Genomic DNA, 18,077 nt, shown 5'->3' on the forward strand with positions numbered 1-18,077 from the left:
TCTCTCAGTGATAACGGAGGCAGCCATCTTGAAGAAACACAACTTATTTGAAGACAACATGGCCTTGCCCAGTGAAAGTGTGTCCAGCCTGACAGACCTCAAAACCGCCATGGGGTCAAACCAGGCCAGCCCAGCCAGAAGAGTATCTGCCATTCTCCCAGGAGCTCCAGATAATGAGCTCCCAAGTAATGAAGTGTTCCAGGAGCCAGAGGAAAAGAAGGAGCAGCCTGGGGTGCCTGGCTCACTGGCCATCTCTGCGTCCAGCTGTCCTTCAGGTGGGGATGGGCAGGTGTCTGTGGATCACTCTGCTGGGGGCCCTCTCACTGTAGAGAATACAGCAGGACCCCTCAGCTCACACTTGTCAGAGGTGGAAGCTGGGGGGACCCTTAAAGATGAGGAACCAACCTGCCAAAGTCCAGAGCCTAGCGCTGTGCCAGGGTCCCTGAAGGAACTGAAAAAGTTGTTGACTGTGACGGTGTCCGTAGAGTCTGCCCCGGTGGTTGAAAATGATATCCACAACGGGACACCTGTTCCCCAAGAGAATATAAAAGAAGAAGAAAGCAAGATCCACCCAGAAGCCAGCCACCCAGCTGCCATCCAGCAGGACAGCTGTGAAGAAAGGGAAGTCAGAGAGAAGGAGGCCCAGCCTTTGGAAGCTGAGGCTCCTGGGGTGGACTTGGGGATACTGCCAGAGGGTAGAGGCTCTACCTCTCAGTCCACCAGTGGGGGGCTCACTGAGAACACCAGCTGTCCAGGCCCCATAGAGGAGCCATTTGAGGCTCAAGAGCCAGCAGAGAAGGTGCTCCCAGCCATAGTTTCTACAGAGGACAGCCCCCAGGCAGGAGGTGAGGCTGAGCATTCGGTGACAGTCACACCTCAAGAAGATGCCACGTTAAGCTCTAACCCCATCTGTCCCATGGAGAGCAATGAGGTGGCCCAGGCTTCTGGGGATCAAGAAGTGCTGGGAGGGGAGGATAGCTCAGCCCTTGGTATGGATACAGAGCAAGTCAATGATACTCATGAGCATGCTTGTCAGTGGCTGGTGGAGGATACCCTGAGCACTGACATCCTAGCCGTACATGATTTTGATGTGAGCTCCCCAGAGCAGCCCTCAGAGGAGTGGTAGGAACAGTTTGCTAGCCGTTTTTCTTTTAAAACTGTCAGCAAGGGGGGTCTTAGTTATGGGGTATCCTTAGGGGGGTTGCATGTGACTTGCTATAAAAGTTATGAAATATTTCTTTGATTTGAATGGTGAAGCCAGAGGAAATGTCTAGCGGGTGTGAGCGCTGAGCTGTCTTTGAGGAGCTGAAGTGCTCCCTATGAATGATCGCTTTAGCATTTTAGTAGAAATGGGGTAGGAGAACTGGAGCCTTGGGGGTGAAAGGCAGTTCAAGGGGCTCCAGAGAGGGGCCAGTGTAGGAGCAGCAAATGACACCTCAATATTCTCTTCACCGAAACATGGTACACATTTCGAACTGCACTTGAAGGCATTCTAATCAAGCACGTGAAGGACTCCAGCCACACCACCCACTCAGTCGGCTTCACTGTCTCTTGTCCACAATCAGGCCACACGAAAGAGGAAGTTGGGAACCAGGCGTCCCTGTCCTGTAAAGTACCCAGAGCCACTCACGGCTCGTAGATCTCAGGTGATGCAGAGCAGAAATCCAAGGTGAAAGGTCTGTGCAGCATCTATCTAGACCTGTTCCTAATCCTGCTATCAATTCCTTGTTGGTTAATTTTGTTGGTTTATATTAATTAATCACCTTTTAAGGAAACTCAGATGGGGCAAGAGATTTCATTGGCACAAATTAGCCTTGGGCTGTACAAAGTGCTTGGCTAAATGTTCTAGCTCAAAACCTGCCAATTACACAGACATTATTTGAACAGCTACCGTATGCTCTGTTCGTCACAGTAATAAATAAGAGATCAGGTGCTTTGCTTCATATAAATTAAAAGGCTCGTGAAAATTTAGTCTAGAAGAAAAGAGTATTTATTCCAATTTTTAAGTTTTAAACCATGCTGGCTTTCACTCTTCCCATTCACAAGGTTCTGGTTTATTTTCTGAGGGAGGGAAGGAATTAATGAATGAAAAAAGGAATGAATAAAGCTATTTAAGTTTACCAAAGACTTTACCAATGTAGAAATTGTTTGATCATTCAACAAATTGTTTTCTTAGGTTCCCTATCAGGCCCCAAGCCTGGGGATGCCATGATGGAAACACCAGTGTTCCTTCTTTCTGAAGGAAACAGAAAGAAATTCACCTCTAAAATAGATTGCAACCCATAACTGTCAGCGTAGGGGATAAATGCGCTCAGTTGCAGTAAAGACGTCACACATTGGCTTCAGGGTTGGTTTTACCCAGCACCATCAAGCACCTCCTTGAGAGATGTTATCCCACACTTAGCCGTTTAATTGGGAATTAAGCTATCACCCTCCCCACCTCTCCCACAAAGACTTTCTGGGGCTTCTAAGTCATAGAGGATGAGTAACGATCATACCAGCATGGCCTCATACTGAATCACTTCACCTTTTCTTAGAAAGGCTGCATCCATGAGATATCCCACAATTAAGTGAGGAAGGACTAACCAGTCTTCTCGCCAGTATGTGAGGAAGGGAGAGCCCATCTCCTATACTCCCCGCTGGCCTTTTACCCGACTTTTAGCATGGTGCACCCAAATTATGTTTACTTCCACCACCTCCTCCTTCCTTCAAGGACTGACACTGGGGATTAGTCATCGCTTGTTCTTTCTGCTGGAAACCTGTGTCCTTGAATAATGGCTTCCTGCTTGCCAAGTAACTTCAACATCCCAGGGCCTAGGATAAGGACTGACAACTTTCATGCTACTCAGGAAATGTGGGAGCCAAACACCTGGCACGATGCTGTGCGGGGGCTATTCGGGGCTTGCTTTTAGGCAGGGAGATGTTTCTAATAAAGCTTTCTGACCTTGTTGAAGCTGCCCATAAATAAAGTCCAAAGCTGAAGAGGCAGATAGCCAAATGGCCAGCAGAATGTGCAGTAAGGCAGAGCGCCAAGAGATCAGCATCTAGCCCCACAGATACTACCCTTCTTTCTCAGAGAGCCACAGCTATTGTGGAGCCCCAGCTCATGCCAACCCTGCTCCAGAACCTCTCATCTCCCCTGCCTTTGCTCACCTCCTGCACCCCATGAGAAGCTAAGAATAACCGAGAGTTCATGTCACTCAGTTGGCTGGGTGAGGGTTAGTGCCAATCCAGAAGGCCAGAGAGGAGTAGGCACTAAGTAGCACAATGTTCTAGAAAACGCCAAGAACACTTCCCTCCATGTTCCACACAGCCAAGGTCTCCAAACCAGGCAAGACAGCAGTGACATGGCAAGATGGACAAGGACCCTGCAGTGCACTAAAGATAGTCTCTGTGTGTGGTAACATGTCTAACACTTGTCTTGCTTTTCATAGGTTTGTGTGTGTTCTAGTGTTTCCATGAGGGACCAAGGCGCTTGTGATCTGAATGTGCCGTCTCTGCCTTGGGCAAAGCTCTTGCAAACTCCTGGTTCATGGCCAAATCTCCAGGACTTTAAACTAGTTATGTTATTTACTGACCTTTTACAAAGAGATTTTCCTTGAAAAAAAAAATGACTTGTTCTGGTAACCTTGGCACAGTGTATGAAATTATGCAGTTACCCCACCACACACACACACACCACATTTTAAAAAGCATTTTGGAGACTACAAGGCCAGATTCCAGTGTCTTTTTCCAGAGAGTTCCAATGTGAAGAATTAGTCTATGGACCCTCATGTTTGCCCTTGTAATTCTTTAGATTAAAGCCTGTGACTTCTGAGGATTTTTATCATTTTCATTTTTATCATTATCAAGTGATTTTAATTTGTTATTTTTGTGAAGTGTTACATGAGTTGAGGGCATGGTTTCAGGCCCAGTACTTGCCTAGCAGGCTGGAGGTCCTAGTTCAACCCCCAGGTGGTGGTTGGGGGGAGGGGAGGCTACATGATGTATGTGAGATATGCTAAATAGCCATTCATGATTTCAATATGGCAGAGGGTTTGACATCATTGACATACACCATAACATAGTTTCAGGATGTGAGAATGCCTTCTCTGCCATAAACACACATGACCAGGGATTTGCTTTCTGAAGTCTGGGACTTTGGGAAAAAGAATTCCACACTGTGGTTCATTTTTACATTTACCATACAAAGCAAGTAAACTAAGAACATGATGTAACCGTGTATTTACGTTTCATTTTTGCATTCACCATACAAAGCAAGTAAACTAAGCACATGTTGTAACCATGTATGTACTCTGCCAAGTGCCTATTTGCCAAGAAAACACTCAGCCCTGGAGGGCTGTCCAGATACCTTTAGTTAGAATGGGGCTGGCTCCATCTTTTAGGTAAATCTTTTAGGTAAATGTCACACAGTGGAGCTGCAGGAACAGTCCTTGGAAGTGACAAGGCGAGTCACTCCTGCTGGCTCCGGAGACTAATTTCTCTTGTTGGGGAGAAATCCACCGGGGCACCACTTAGTGTCCAGTGAAATTCCGCTTTGATAATACACACACATGCTTATTTTTCAAGGAATTGGATCACATCCATAATCCAGCAATGGGCAATTACTCTTGATATAATTGAACGGCTGTTCAAACTGCAGTCTATTTTCAGCTGGTGAGACTGAGTAAAACATTCCTTCCTTCTGTAATTATAAATAAAAGTGTTTACTTACTAACATTCACAGTTGCTCATTTATCCGTGAATTCGCTCGTCCAAATTAAAAAAAAAAAGCGTTGCTGTGTATCTCCTTGATGCTGTGAATGGTATAGAAATACAAGAGACTGCAGTCGGCAGGACCCTTGATGCTGTCAAACGCAAATTCTCAGGGGGGATGTAGCCAGGGAGAACCTAGAACACACATTTGTTTCCTCAAATGGCATAAACTTCATCTATGGTGACAGACCTAGCTCTGTACCAACAACTTAATTCAGGAGAAAACAAAATACAGAGGAGGAATCAAGGACAGCAGGGATGGGATGGGAGACATCCCTAATGCTTTGTATGGTGATTTGTAGGATGGATGATAGGTCATCGCTCCCTTCTCTTTGCGGATCAAGCTTCCCATGTGTGAAGGTCATTTAGAGCGGCCTCTCCAGGATTTCTGCATAGCCACACTAACAAATGGGAATTGACTTAAAACTCTGCTTGCCTCTCCTTCTTAGATGAGGTGGTCATTGAGTGAGAGTGACTTAGGCAGGATAGGTGGAGGTCTTGGAGGGGTCACTTGGATCTGCCTCTGCTTGAACAGAGGAAGCATCCAACTCTCCTCCAACTGGCCAGTTCCTCCCTCCTCCTCCTCCCTCTCCCTCCTCCTCCTCTCCTTCCTCCCTCCTCCTCCCCCTCCTCTTCTTCCTCCTCCTCCCCCTCCTCCCTTCTCCTTCTCTTCCTCCCCCTCCTCCCCCCTCCTCCACTTCTTCCTCCTCCTCCCCCTCCTTCTCTTCTTCCTCCTCCTCCCCCTCCCTTCCTCCTCCTCTTCTTCCTCCTCCCTCCTCCTCTTCTTCCTTCTCTACCCCCTCCCTTCCTCCTCCTCCTCCTCCTCCCCCCTCCTCCCCCTCCCCCTCCTCCTCCTTCTTTTGCTTGAAAGAGTCCGGACACCACATCAGAACATACCCTCTACTGTGTTCCCATACCACTCAGCATTATTTTCTGAACTTCGGTCCTGCTTTACTCACCTACCTCTGGTCATCCTCTCTCACTCCACTGCAGCCATCTGATTTCCCTATGCTTTGGGGAAGGGATACTTCAATTTGAGTTCAGAGCAGCACGCTTGCACACCGAAAATGCTTAACACACATTGGAAGAATGAATTGATAAAGACCCTCCACCCCGGATGGAGACAAGGCAGACAGGGCAGATGATGTCCCTTCCTCACGGGGCTTGGGATGCCTGCTTTATACTCACACATCTTTGACCTATATTCTTATTCTCCTTATCCTTCCGGTGTATTAACAAAACCGAACCATGTGTGTGCACACTCAAATCTCAAGGAGAAGGCTGAAGAGCCATGTCATAAAAAAAAAAAATTCAAGCTAACTAGTTTCCAAGGTAGCAGGCAGCCATTGCTGGATTTTCCTAAGGTCTCTTGGATGTAAACTATGCCAACAGACTAAGAAGTTTCCCGTGCAGTACAATTAGGTCTGAGAAATATAAGCAAATGGCCAGGGACAGCAATGCCATTAGCAGGCCAGTTCTCCTCTTGGATCTGGGCAGGCAAGAAGTTGCAGTTCCTGCTTTGCAGAGACTTAGAGGGAAAGGTGTCCCAGAATTCCCTTAGGCAACCCCTTACCTAAGCTCTTCCTAGTAGCTGCGACTCCCATGCCTGCTGCTCTGGACCTTCTGCGGGTGCAGCTGGGTTCCTGCTTTGTGTGAAGGCAGTGTGTTATTCCTGTTTTGTGAAATCTTGTGAGAAAGATTGAAATGAGACTTTTGAGCCAGGCCTGGTGGTGCCCCACATACTGGGGAGTCAGGCCTGGTGGTGCCCCACATATTGGGGAGTCAGGCCTGGTGGTGCCCCACATACTGGGGAGTCAGGCCTGGTGGTGCCCCACATATTGGGAGGCTGAGACAGGAAGATCACTTGAATGTAGGAGACAGGGAACAGAATGAGCAACATAGTGAGACCTCCCATCTTCAAAGAGAAAATTAAAAACAAAACCAACTGGTCATGGAGGCTCGTGTCGGGAAGATGGAAACAGGGAAACTAAAGTTCAAGGGCGTCCTCAGCTACACACTGAAGTCGAGGCTGGCTTGAAGCCCAGGAAACTCTGTCTGTCCAAAAATGATTTAAAAAAATAATAATAAAAATGAAAAGGCATTTGCTTGGTTAAGGTTTAAGATATTTTGAAGATGTATTTATTTTTATTCTATAATGTGCATGAGTATTTTGCTTGTATGTATGTATGTGTACTATATTTTTGCCTAGTGCATGTGGAGGCTCTGGGTCCCCTGCACTAGGGTTAAGGACAGCTGTCAGCTGCTATGTGGGGTGCTGGGCACTACACCTGGGTCTTCTAGAAGAGCAGAAGCTGCTCCTAACCACTGAACCATTTCTTTAGCTACCAAAAATATTTTCAGAATAAGAGGCTCCCCTCTGTAACTACACAACAAAATTCATGTTGCTTCTATACTGTGAAGTTAATTAGAAGATAATCAGGAGGGGCTGGTGAGATGGCTCAGTGGTTAAGAGCACTGGCTGCTCTTCCGGAGGTCCTGAGTTCAAATCCCAGCAACCACATGGTGGCTCACAACCATCCATGAGATCTGACGCCCTTTTCTGATGTGTCTGAAGACAGCTACAGTGTGCGTAGATATAATAATAAATAAATCTTTTTTTTTTTAAAAGAAGACAATCAGGAGTTATGGCCAACACGTGATGAATGACAAAACACCTGTGACAGATGCACCTTATAATTTCAGACACGGACATGTTTGCCTGTAGCAACTAGTCATGGTTTTTAGAAAAGGCAGTCAGCCGTCTGTGGGGGGATAACTTTAAATATATGCCTGATTTTTTAGAGGAAGCTCTTTTCCTCTCTCTAAATCAGTGGTTCTCGACCTTCCTAATGCTGTGGCCTTTCACTACAGTTATTTTGTTACTACGTTGATACTTCATAAGTGTAATTCTGCTACTGTTGTGGATCATAATGTAAATATCTGATATGCCACCCCTGTCCACAGGCTGAGAACCACTGCTGTAAATTAAAGCAACCTCTGTTGTGCCCGAGTCCTGTGGGAAACCCAGGAGAGCCCAGGAAGTGTGCATGAAAGGCTTTTTATTGAAAACCAGTGAGCCACCCGGGAGTGGTGGTGCACGCCTTTAATCCCAGCACTCGGGAGGCAGAGGCAGGCGGATTTCTGAGTTCGAGGCCAGCCTGGTCTACAAAGTGAGTTCCAGGACAGCCAGGGCTACACAGAGAAACCCTGTCTCGTAACCGCCCCCCCCACTCCAAAAAAAAAAAGAAAACGAGTGAGCCCCAGTTCTTCAAAGCACTCAAGGCCCATGCTGCTCTTTCTTACTGTTTAAAACCTGGTTTTGACACCTATACAATTCTACTTATTTGTGTGGTGCTCGGGCCTCGTGTGTGCTAGGCCGGCACTCTACCTTGGAGGGACATGCCCAGTCCTAATGCCACATGTTGAACATGCCATGGAACCAGCAATGTTCTTCTCTTCCCATAGGGATGTACATGGAACTCATGCTGTTCCCAGTACCTCCAAGTTTCCTGTCTGTGCGTTCACTCAGTGGTTACTGCTGGAAACACTGACTTTGGTATTTCAGTTTGTGCTACCAAAACATTTTAATGATTTCCTGTGTTTTGACTAATGGACAGCTGGAGCTGCCTTTGGCTACTTTGTGGATTCTTCTTTCTTCCACCCTTCTTCACCCCTTTTCTTCCACCCTTTCAACCCCCTAACACTAGATAAGAGAGGAAGGAAAAATAAAGGGGGGAGAGGAAAAAGATCCCTGAATAAACTTAGAGGTTAGAAAGGGGGTGACATTATCGTTAGACCACTTCCTGCTGAGTGGGGTACAGGAGTTCCTTTGGGCAAGTTTGATCTTTTTTATCAGGTTATCTCATTTCTTCTTGTTTCTTCTTTGTGCATTACTACTTAACAAACCACAACCAACAACCCATCCCACCGCTGTTGGCCCTAGCATTTATATACCCTCTGAAAAGTCCCCACAATCCCAAACAACACACACTTGCACAAACTATCTGCAGCTGGCAAAGTCATGCCCCTGATTGAGCACGATGCAAATCATAGTCAGCTGCTGTGTACAATCTGAAGCAGCCCCAAATCCCACACACGGGATTAAAATAAAGACATAATAGTTCTGTGGGATTTTTTAATTAGGTATTTTCTTTATTTACATTTCAAATGCTATCCCCTTTCCTAGTTTCCTCTCGAAAATCCCCTATAACCTCCCGGCTCCCCAATCCACCCACTCCCACTTCCTGGCCCTGACATCACCCTAAACTGGGGCATAGAGCCTTCACAGGACCAAGGGCCTCACCTCCCATTGATGACCGACTAGGCCATATGTGGCTAGAGCCATGAGCTCTGGGGGTACTGGTTAGTTCATATTGTTGTTCCTCCTATAGGGTTGCAGACCCCTTCTGCTCTTTGGGTACTTTCTCTAGCTTGTGTTTTTTAAAGAAACTAAAATTCCAGAATTGTCACTACAGACAGCTTTTAGAAGAGAGAGCTTTGTATGAATGCCTAGCAACATTCAGCGGATCATACGCTCCTAGGGGTGGCTTCATCCAGTGGAGAGCCATCCATTGCGCCTGCATTTCCTATCTAAAGCTTTTCTGACCGAGGACAAGGATTTCACTGTCTCCCCAAGGAGTGCATTCCATCTCCAGGCAACTACAGTTAGAGCACAAAGCTATTCTCTCCTTTCCTCTCAAACCACCCACAACCATAATTTCTACCCATGCGCTCCATTCTGTCCATCCTTTGAAGGGTGCGCTCACCCTTCAAACCTTTCCTAAGGGCAACTTTCAAACATCTCCAAATAGCTGAATATCCTAACTCTCCCCTCCCTCCCTCTCCCCTCCCCTCTGTTCCCCTCAGCTCCCCAACCCTCCCTGTCTCTCTCTTTTTCTCCATGGCTTTGAATTCCTGCCTTGAATCAATCTTCCTTCCTTCCTCCCTTCCTTCCTTCCTTCCTTCCTTCCTCCCTCCCTCCCTCCCTCCCTTCCTTCCTTCCTTCCTTTTAGATAAACTAATTCTTTGTGTTTTGTGAAGTTCTTCACAACACTCTGAGCCCATCAGTGGCTCTGCATCCTAGACTCAGTCCTTGGCTCCTGCCTGCCACCCACAAACCTGGATTCATCCACTTCACAGGAATGCAGGGACAGACAATCCCCCTCCTCTCCCTTCTCCTCCTCCTCCTCCTCCTCCTCCTCCTCCTCTTCTTTTATTTGCCTTCCTCCCCCTTCTTGCTACAGCTTCAGTTTACAAACACTATGGGAAGATAGCCAAGATAAAAGTGATAAAAACTCTAAAATTATAATAAACATTTATATTTATGTTTCCAGGGTTATCATTTCTGACTCCTGAGAAAGTAAAGTTTGTTGCTTGTCAGCCCACTATTTATTTCTGAACAAGTAGAACTCAGCAAACATCGGCTTTCCATTTCTTTATTATCACTGCTGCTGCTACCACTACTATTATTTGTGTGTGTGTTTACATGTATAGGTACATGCGCACATGTATATGCACATGAGTGTGGAGACCAGAAGACAACCTTGATCAACTCTTGTTCCTCAGAAATATGTTTTTGAGATGTGGTCTCTCATTGGCCTGGCACTTGCCCATTAAGCTAGGCAGTAAGCCCCAGGGATCTGTCTTTGACTTCAAGGGTTGAGATGACAAGCGTGTGCCCACACGACTGGCTTTTTTATATAGGTTCTGGGAATGAATTGAACTCAGGTCTACATGCTCACTGGCTGAGCTTTGAACTTTCCTTTTAGCCCCACTGCTTTGATCTCTGACCTCAGATTAGATAAATCTACTCTTTCACGAAAATAATTCTTCCCAGAATACAATTCAGGAAAAACAAGGTCTTTTGTAGTGTTATCTACAAAGGCTTCCAGAGTACACTAAATCTCTACCAGGTTTGTCTTGTCAATCTCCTTTTGACATTTCCCTATTCCCTTTTGAGGATTCTAATGGATGTTTATTGACCAAATACTTTACATTCCATAGATTACATAGCACAAGAGTTCAAGAGTTTGCAAAAGGTTAGTCTAGAAATAAGAATTTGGCAATTGAAGCTCTTGGGGAGTAGATGGGAAAATCTATAGACATGTGATCTAGGGCAACATCATTTGTAGAACAAGGAGAAAAAAAAAGACAAGGTTCTTTTGATTTGTGTTGAAGTATAAGGATAAAAAGCCAGAAGACACAACTTGAAGGGGGAAGCGATCGATGTTTCAAGGGGCACAGACAGCTTGGGTTTGATAAGGGGGAAATGTGTCTGCTGTTTATTTTAAAAAGCCTTCGGTACCTTGGAAGGACAGCATCCAGATTGTACAAGGATGTGGGGGCAGACATATTAACTTCTCTTTATCTGCCTTGGGGTGTGTTATACCCCAACTGACATGTTCTAAGTGCTATCTGTGGTCTGACTGGTATGATAAGCTGGGGTCAGATCGCTTAGTGATCTACTTTGTGTCTATGAACAGAACATCACACTATATTAAAGTTGAGGAGGAAGATTATTTTAATTATTATGTTTTTTTGGGGGGGACAGTACTATGTACTACACCATTCCACAGACTTATATGCAATATAATCTGCTTTTCTGTCACCTACATGACACTTTCGTCCTTAGCAGAAGAAACTCCTGACTTCCCATGCTTTTCTGCTTTCCCATATGCAAAAGCACGAGTCCTTCACAATTCCAAGGGCTCTTGGATAAAGAAAAGTACGATACAAGACAAGCCTCCTAGCTCCTTTCTAAGGGCGTTAGGACCTTTGTGTGGATGCTCAGGTAATCAACTCCAAATTCACGTCATTACTTGTCTCTGCTTCATTCACAGTCCCCGCCCGTTTCCAAGGAGATGATGTGTCACAGAGAAGCAAGGGAAGAAGGAAAGAGTATGGCTTCCCTGGCTTCTGGTGTTATGTTCCAGTCTTCTTTTCTCTCCTGGAATTGCATCTAGGATTAGCACTGCGGTGCTGGGGACTGAGGCTGGGGCCTTGCATGTGCTAGCTGAGCACCCTTCCTCTAAGCTACATCTACCACCCTTGGTTTTTTAAAACAGAGTTTCCTTTGGTGGCTCCCCTGACCCTCATTATCTACCTGCCTCTGCTTTCCAAGTGTTAGGACCATGGTGGTACACTACGGTATTTGGTGTGTCGTTAATATTATTTTTAACATGTATTAGAGCTAAATCTGAAAAAAAAAAGAACTGAGAAACGATAAGATGCAGTCACAACTCCCATCTTCGCTGGTGATAAGGCAGAATGCTGTAACAGTTTGAGAGAACAGTTCAGCATTATCAGACTCAATCATCCTGTTACCATCGGATTCCATAATACCTAGATATTTATAGAGCGATGAAAACTTTTGTTCATACAAACACTTATTCCCACATACCTATTGTTGTTGTCTTTGTAACTTTCAAGAGCTAGAGATACCCTAAGTGTCCATCAGCTGGAGAATGGACAAGGGAGCTGAGGTACATTTGTGTCGTCATGGAACACTACTCAGCAATAAAAAGAAATGCCCTACTGATAATCCCAGGAGCAAGAGTGAGTCTCAGAGTAACTAGGAAGGGTGAGAAACACCAGACAACATAAAAGCCTCCAAACTATTTGTTTTTACATGGTGTGGGGGCATCTGATGGTTAATCTGATTCGCAGTTCCCTTGAATTGAGACTTACATAGGAGATTAGTAAATTGCACCTTTGGGTGTGTCCACAAGGACACGTCTAGAGACAATGATTGGATTGTGAATCAATATAGAAATGCTTCATGATCTTTTTTTTTTTTTTTTTTTTTTTTTTTTTTTAGTAACCCCGGCTGTCCTGGAACTCACTCTGTAGACCAGGCTGGCCTCGAACTCAAGAGATCTGCCTGAGTCTTTCTCCCAAGTGCTGGGATTAAAGGTGTGGACCACCACCACCATCTGATCTTTAATAAATATCTTAACACTTAAATGGATTAAGATTTTGAATAGATCACAAGGAGGTGGAATGTGGAAGGTGGGGGCAAAGTTGCAGGGAAAAGGCCATTGGAAGCCTGTCATTGGGGCATAGACCTTGACACACTCCCTTCCTGTTATGGTTTTGCTCTGGTTCTTGTCTGCCAGGAGATACATGAGCATGTCCCATCAGTCCATGAGCCCAAATGAATCTTTCATCTTTGTCTCCCAACTATTTTAGTAACAGCTGTGCAAAAGCACTGATACCATGTAGTAGGTACTTTTCTGTTGCTGTGATAAAACACAGTGACCAAGGTCAACTTAAGCAAGAGTTTATTTTGACTTATGTTTCCAGAGATTTAGATGTCCGTAAAGATGAGGAAGGCAAAGCTATAGGAGCAAGAAGTGGAGAGGTCACATCTCACCTGCACACAGGAGGCAGGGGGTGCTGGAAGTGAGTTGAGGTTATAAACTCTCAAACTCCACCCTCAGTGACATACTTCCTCTAGCAAGGATGCCCCTCCTAAAGGTTTCATAAGCACCCAAGCAACACTACTGTAATGGCTCTTCCTGGTGGTCAACTTGACTATATCTGGAATGAACTACAAACCAGAATTGGAGGGCACATCTATGACCCAGATCTTGAGGCTGGAAGACACAAGTTTCTGACGTGGATATTGGCACGGAGATCTTGAAGCATAGTGGCCATGAAAAGCTTAGTGGCCCAGGCAAGGTAGTACAGGCCTTTCATCCCAGGAGACTGAGGAAAGAGGATCTCTGCACTCAAGGTCAGCCTAGGACAAAGCAAATCCCAGACTCAGGCGGGGTATTGCACATCTTTAATCTGGGCCACACCTTCTGCTGGAGGTCTACATAAGGACATTGGAAGAAGGAAGACTCGCTCTTCTTCACCTGCTTGCACTTCCTTGCCAGCACTTCTGTTGGAACCGACTTCTACGGAAGATCAGCTGAAACAACTAGCCTCAGGGGACTGAGAAACTACTAGATTCTTGGACTTCCCATCCATAGCTGTCCATTGTTGGGTTAGTTGGAGTGTAGACTCAATAGAGACACTCCATAAGTTCTGTGACTTGAGAGCCCTGACTAATACAACTACCAACAGTTCAAATACATGAATCTGTGGGGGAGCATTTCTCATTCAAATCATCACATAGAGCAAGAAAAAGTAGATCATTGGTTGCCAGCAGTTGGGACTACTATGGGGTCTAGCTATGAAGTGGCAGATGAGCAAGTTTCAGGAGATGATTGGATTGTTCTACAAATTGATTATATAGTGCCTTCACTATGACTGTGCAGTTATCAATACTCACTAAACTATGCATTAAGAAGGTTAAAGGGTATAAAAGCATCCAATTTTCTCATATGTAAATTTACCTCAATAAATCTATTTTTTTTTTCCAGGACAAAGTTTCTCATGTAACAACCCTGTCTGTCCTAAAACTCACATTATAGACCAGGCTGATGTGAACTCACAGAGATCTATCTGCTTCTGTCTCCTGAGTGTTGGGATTAAAGGCATGCTAAAATGTTTTAAGGAAAATATTTAAAAATATTTTACACAATACATTCTACATGTATTGTGTAAATCTACATTGAAGATTTCTACATGCATACAATGTATTTTGATCATATCCACCTGTTCTCCACAAATCCTCCTGGGCCTACCGCATTCTTTAAAAAAAAAAAAAAACAGCCAACTGATCTTAATCAGTGCTGTGCATATAGGGTAGAGAGAATCTCTTGTGCATTGTATGGAAGCATGACCTGTCAATAAAATGCTGCTGGCCTATTAGCTCAGACAGGAAATAGGAGCTAGGAGTTCCAGCAGAGAGACTGAGATTGTGATATAGAGTCTGAGTCAGGAAGGCTCAGCCTGAACTCTGAGGAAGACAGTTATATGAACCTGAGGAGAGGTAGCTAATAACATGGTGGGACTTAAACTACAATAACTGAGGTAATTGAGTTATGAGCTAATGGGAACAAGCTAGTCTCAGCCATTGATTTGGGACCTTGGGTGTTCATGGAAAAGCCCACAGTTACAAAGTAGAGACAGAGCATGGCCAACCTATAGTGGCCACAACACCAGAGAAAACGACTTTCCCTTCTGCAAGCCATCTGCTGTCAATCTCCTTAACAAATGGGTCATTATGAGTCTTCCCCCTAGAAACAGTTTTAAACGCTCCAACAATTGTTAACACGTAATTGTTAAATATATTATGAAATATTTATGTCACCTAGCATGGCATAGCAGCATTGGACATTGTTCTACCTAGTAATAGTTTTTTTTCTATCGGGGAGAATCTACCTTAAAATCAACCTTCTCTTTGTTCTTCTGTTTTGTTGAGGAAGAGTCTTATTATGTTGTGTTAGTTGGCTCAGAAGTTTTCATTCCTCTAGCTAATCCCCCAGAGTTCTAGGATCCTAGATATGTGCTTCCATGCCCAATGAATCTACCTGTTCCTGAGTTACAAGCCACCAGCTTTATTTTGTACCTTACACCTAAGAGCATGGTTACACCCTTATCAGTAAAACACACTCATGAAACTCCAGTTCCAAAGACTTAGGAATCAGGAGTTGGTTACCTATGGTTACCTATGGCAAATCTATTCTGAGTGTGGTGGCTCAGCAGAGTGATAGCCAGCCCTCATAATGTCAGTGACAGATATCCAGGAGCAGAGTTCCTCCTTTAGAGTTGACAGCTTCGTTAAGTCAGGATCTTGGGCAGCTTCGTTAAGTCACGATCTTGGGCTTCCCAAGATCACATTTACATTCATTTAAGTTTGAAATTAATTTCTTAAACTGTCCAGCTATCTAAGAATAAAGGCTGATAGAATGCACAATACAAATTAAGTTTCCTCCAGACCCTGACCATGTGGACAATGACTCAGCCATGAAAGTACCGACTTGGACCATTGTTGAGATAAGTGGTTTTGTCAGGTAATGTCGGTCCCCTCACTACTACACTGAAGAATGTCATTATTCACAGCCTAACTTACTCATATGTAGGAAGCGGATCTGAGTCCCCATACAGACTGCAGAGAAGAGAGGAGGACAGATGACTGTCTTCTTCTGCTGCACTCTCCAATCTCACAGTTGTCATAAACTTCAAAACACCAAGAAAACCCATTTGAATCTCTCCTGTGCTATTTTGTTTTCGATATGTAGCAATTTTGGATGTAGCAACTTTAGAGGGATGTGTTAACAAATTTTAATAATGTGAGAAAACCACAGCTGCTATGTTTTAAGAAACATCACAAGATGATTAAATATATATATACATGCAAAAGGAAAAAAAAAAGCAAGCCTGAAGTTGAAAAAACAGATTGGACTGGAGGGATTTGGTAGATGTTGCTTTCTATATCTGCCACCCTACTCCCCGTGTCTCACAATGAAAATGTGTTACTCTCTGTTCTAGACAATAGTTTATTTACAGGTATACTTTGGGTTTTGAATGAGTGAGTGTGGTGGTTTGAATATGCTTGGCCTGGGAGTGGCACTATTAGAAGGCAAGCCCTTGTAGGTGCAGCCTTGTTGGAGTAGGTTTGTCACTGTGGGTGTGGGCCTGGAAGCCAGTCTTCTAGCAGCCTTCAGATGAAGATGCAGAACTCTCAACTCCTCCTGCACCATTCCTGCCTGGATGCTGCCATGCTCCTGCCTTGATGATACTGGACTGAGCCTCTGAACTTGTAAGCCAGCTCCAATTAAATGTTGATCTTATAAGAGTTGTCTTGGTCATGGTGTCAGTCCACAGCAGTAAAACCCTAAGACAGTGAATTTATTAGATGAATAGTAAGCCAATAAAATAATTGGTGCTCATTTAATAAAAATTTTAAAAAAGTGATAACAGATATATAGATTGATAGATATCAAAATATTATTAGATTAAATGCTCAAAATAATCAGCAGAAATCACCTGGGGAATTAGCTGGTATCCCATTGGGTAAAGCTTTCAAGTCAAAGAACAAATAGCAGCAGAGGGGCAAGGGCTAGCAAAATGGACTAGTGGTTAAGGGCAGTTGCTGCTCTTGCAGAGGACCTGGGTTCAGTTCCTAGCCCTCACTTGGTGGCTTACAACCACCAATAACTTTAGTTCCCAGGGTTTAATGCTATGTTCTGGCTTCTATAGGCATCAGGCATATGAATAGTCCACAAGCATGCATGTAGGTTTGTACACACACACACACACACACACACACACACACACAGAGAGAGAGAGAGAGAGAGAGAGAGAGAGAGGAAGTTTATCATCAAACCAGCAGAAACCTACTGAGGTAGCCCCTTTAAAGCAGCCAGCTAGAGTTTCCCATGAGCCCTTGGCAACAGTGTCCCTTGTGAGATTTCTAAGCAAAAGAACACATAAGAACAGGTAGAGATAATATTCATCATGTTGGGTCCACACAACAACCAGCAGTAGTGGACAGGAGAAGGTGAGACAGTCATTTGGACTGAGATTTCTTCCCGGGTGATGTGGTGGTTTGAATATGCTTGGCCCATGGGAAGTGACACTATTAGGAGGTGTGGCCTTGTTGGAATAGGTGTGACCTTGTTGAGGAAGTGTTTCACTGTATAGGCTGGGTTTTTTAAAATATTATTTATTATTATTATTTCTATGAGTACACGTAGCTGTCTTCAGACACACACCAGAAGAGTGCATCAGATCCCATTACAGGTGGTTGTGAGCCACCATGTGGTTGCTGGGAATTGATCAAGATGTAGAGCTCTTAGCTTCTCCAGCACCGTGTCTGCCTGCATGCTGTCATGCTTCCCACCATGATGATAATGGACTGAACCCCTGAAACTGTAAGCCAGCCCCAATGAAATGTTTTCTTTTATAAGAGTTGCCTTGGTCATTGTGTCTCATCACAGCAATAAAATCCTAATTAAGACAGGTAAACTCTCTTTTTCCCTGTAAGTACTTTTGAATCATGAGATAAACAAAAGTAACAATTGGAAATGGCTTACTTTCTAGCTATTTTTCAGGACATAGTAATTTTTACTCCTGGGCTTTTCCCTCCCCGACACAGAGTTTAGCAGGGCTAGTCCCCATATACCCAGATGAAGAACTTAAGTGCACTTTGAGGCAAACATGCTTGAGGCTGTAAAGTATAAATCTTGTCTTGTTTTTCCCAGAATCACACAGGTTAAGGTATTCTTTAACAATGGTACATAACTAAGAGTGACCCATAAGGAAGGGGATGACCTCACAGAAGGCTTTGACAATTTAAAATTGGCTCCCTAGGGTGAGTGATACTTGAGAGGTAGAACACTTGCCTAGAGATGCATGAGGCCACATGTTAGATCCTCAGCACCACAGAAACAGGTAAATGATAAATGGACCTGTGGCTTCATGGAGAA

The 18,077-nt window shown here is 44.5% G+C and overlaps 1 protein-coding gene across 2 annotated transcripts in view; it reads left to right on the top strand.

Moving 5' to 3' along the window:
* Positions 1-4,212, top strand: part of Niban1 (niban apoptosis regulator 1) — a 150,060-nt gene extending 145,848 nt beyond the window's left edge. Inside the window, exon 14 of one of the 2 annotated variants that reach the window (NM_022018.3) lies at positions 9-2,127. In NM_022018.3, the coding sequence (NP_071301.2) occupies positions 9-1,126 (1,118 nt within the window). In that variant the 3' untranslated portion in view covers positions 1,127-2,127. Of the gene's footprint in view, positions 1-8 lie in introns of both variants that reach the window. The other variant, XM_006529776.4, reaches the window with a different exon arrangement.
* Positions 4,213-18,077: the final 13,865 nt, after the last annotated feature.

The sequence above is a fragment of the Mus musculus genome, chromosome 1 (assembly GCF_000001635.26).
Source record: "Mus musculus strain C57BL/6J chromosome 1, GRCm38.p6 C57BL/6J".
Classification (NCBI taxonomy): domain Eukaryota; kingdom Metazoa; phylum Chordata; class Mammalia; order Rodentia; family Muridae; genus Mus; species Mus musculus.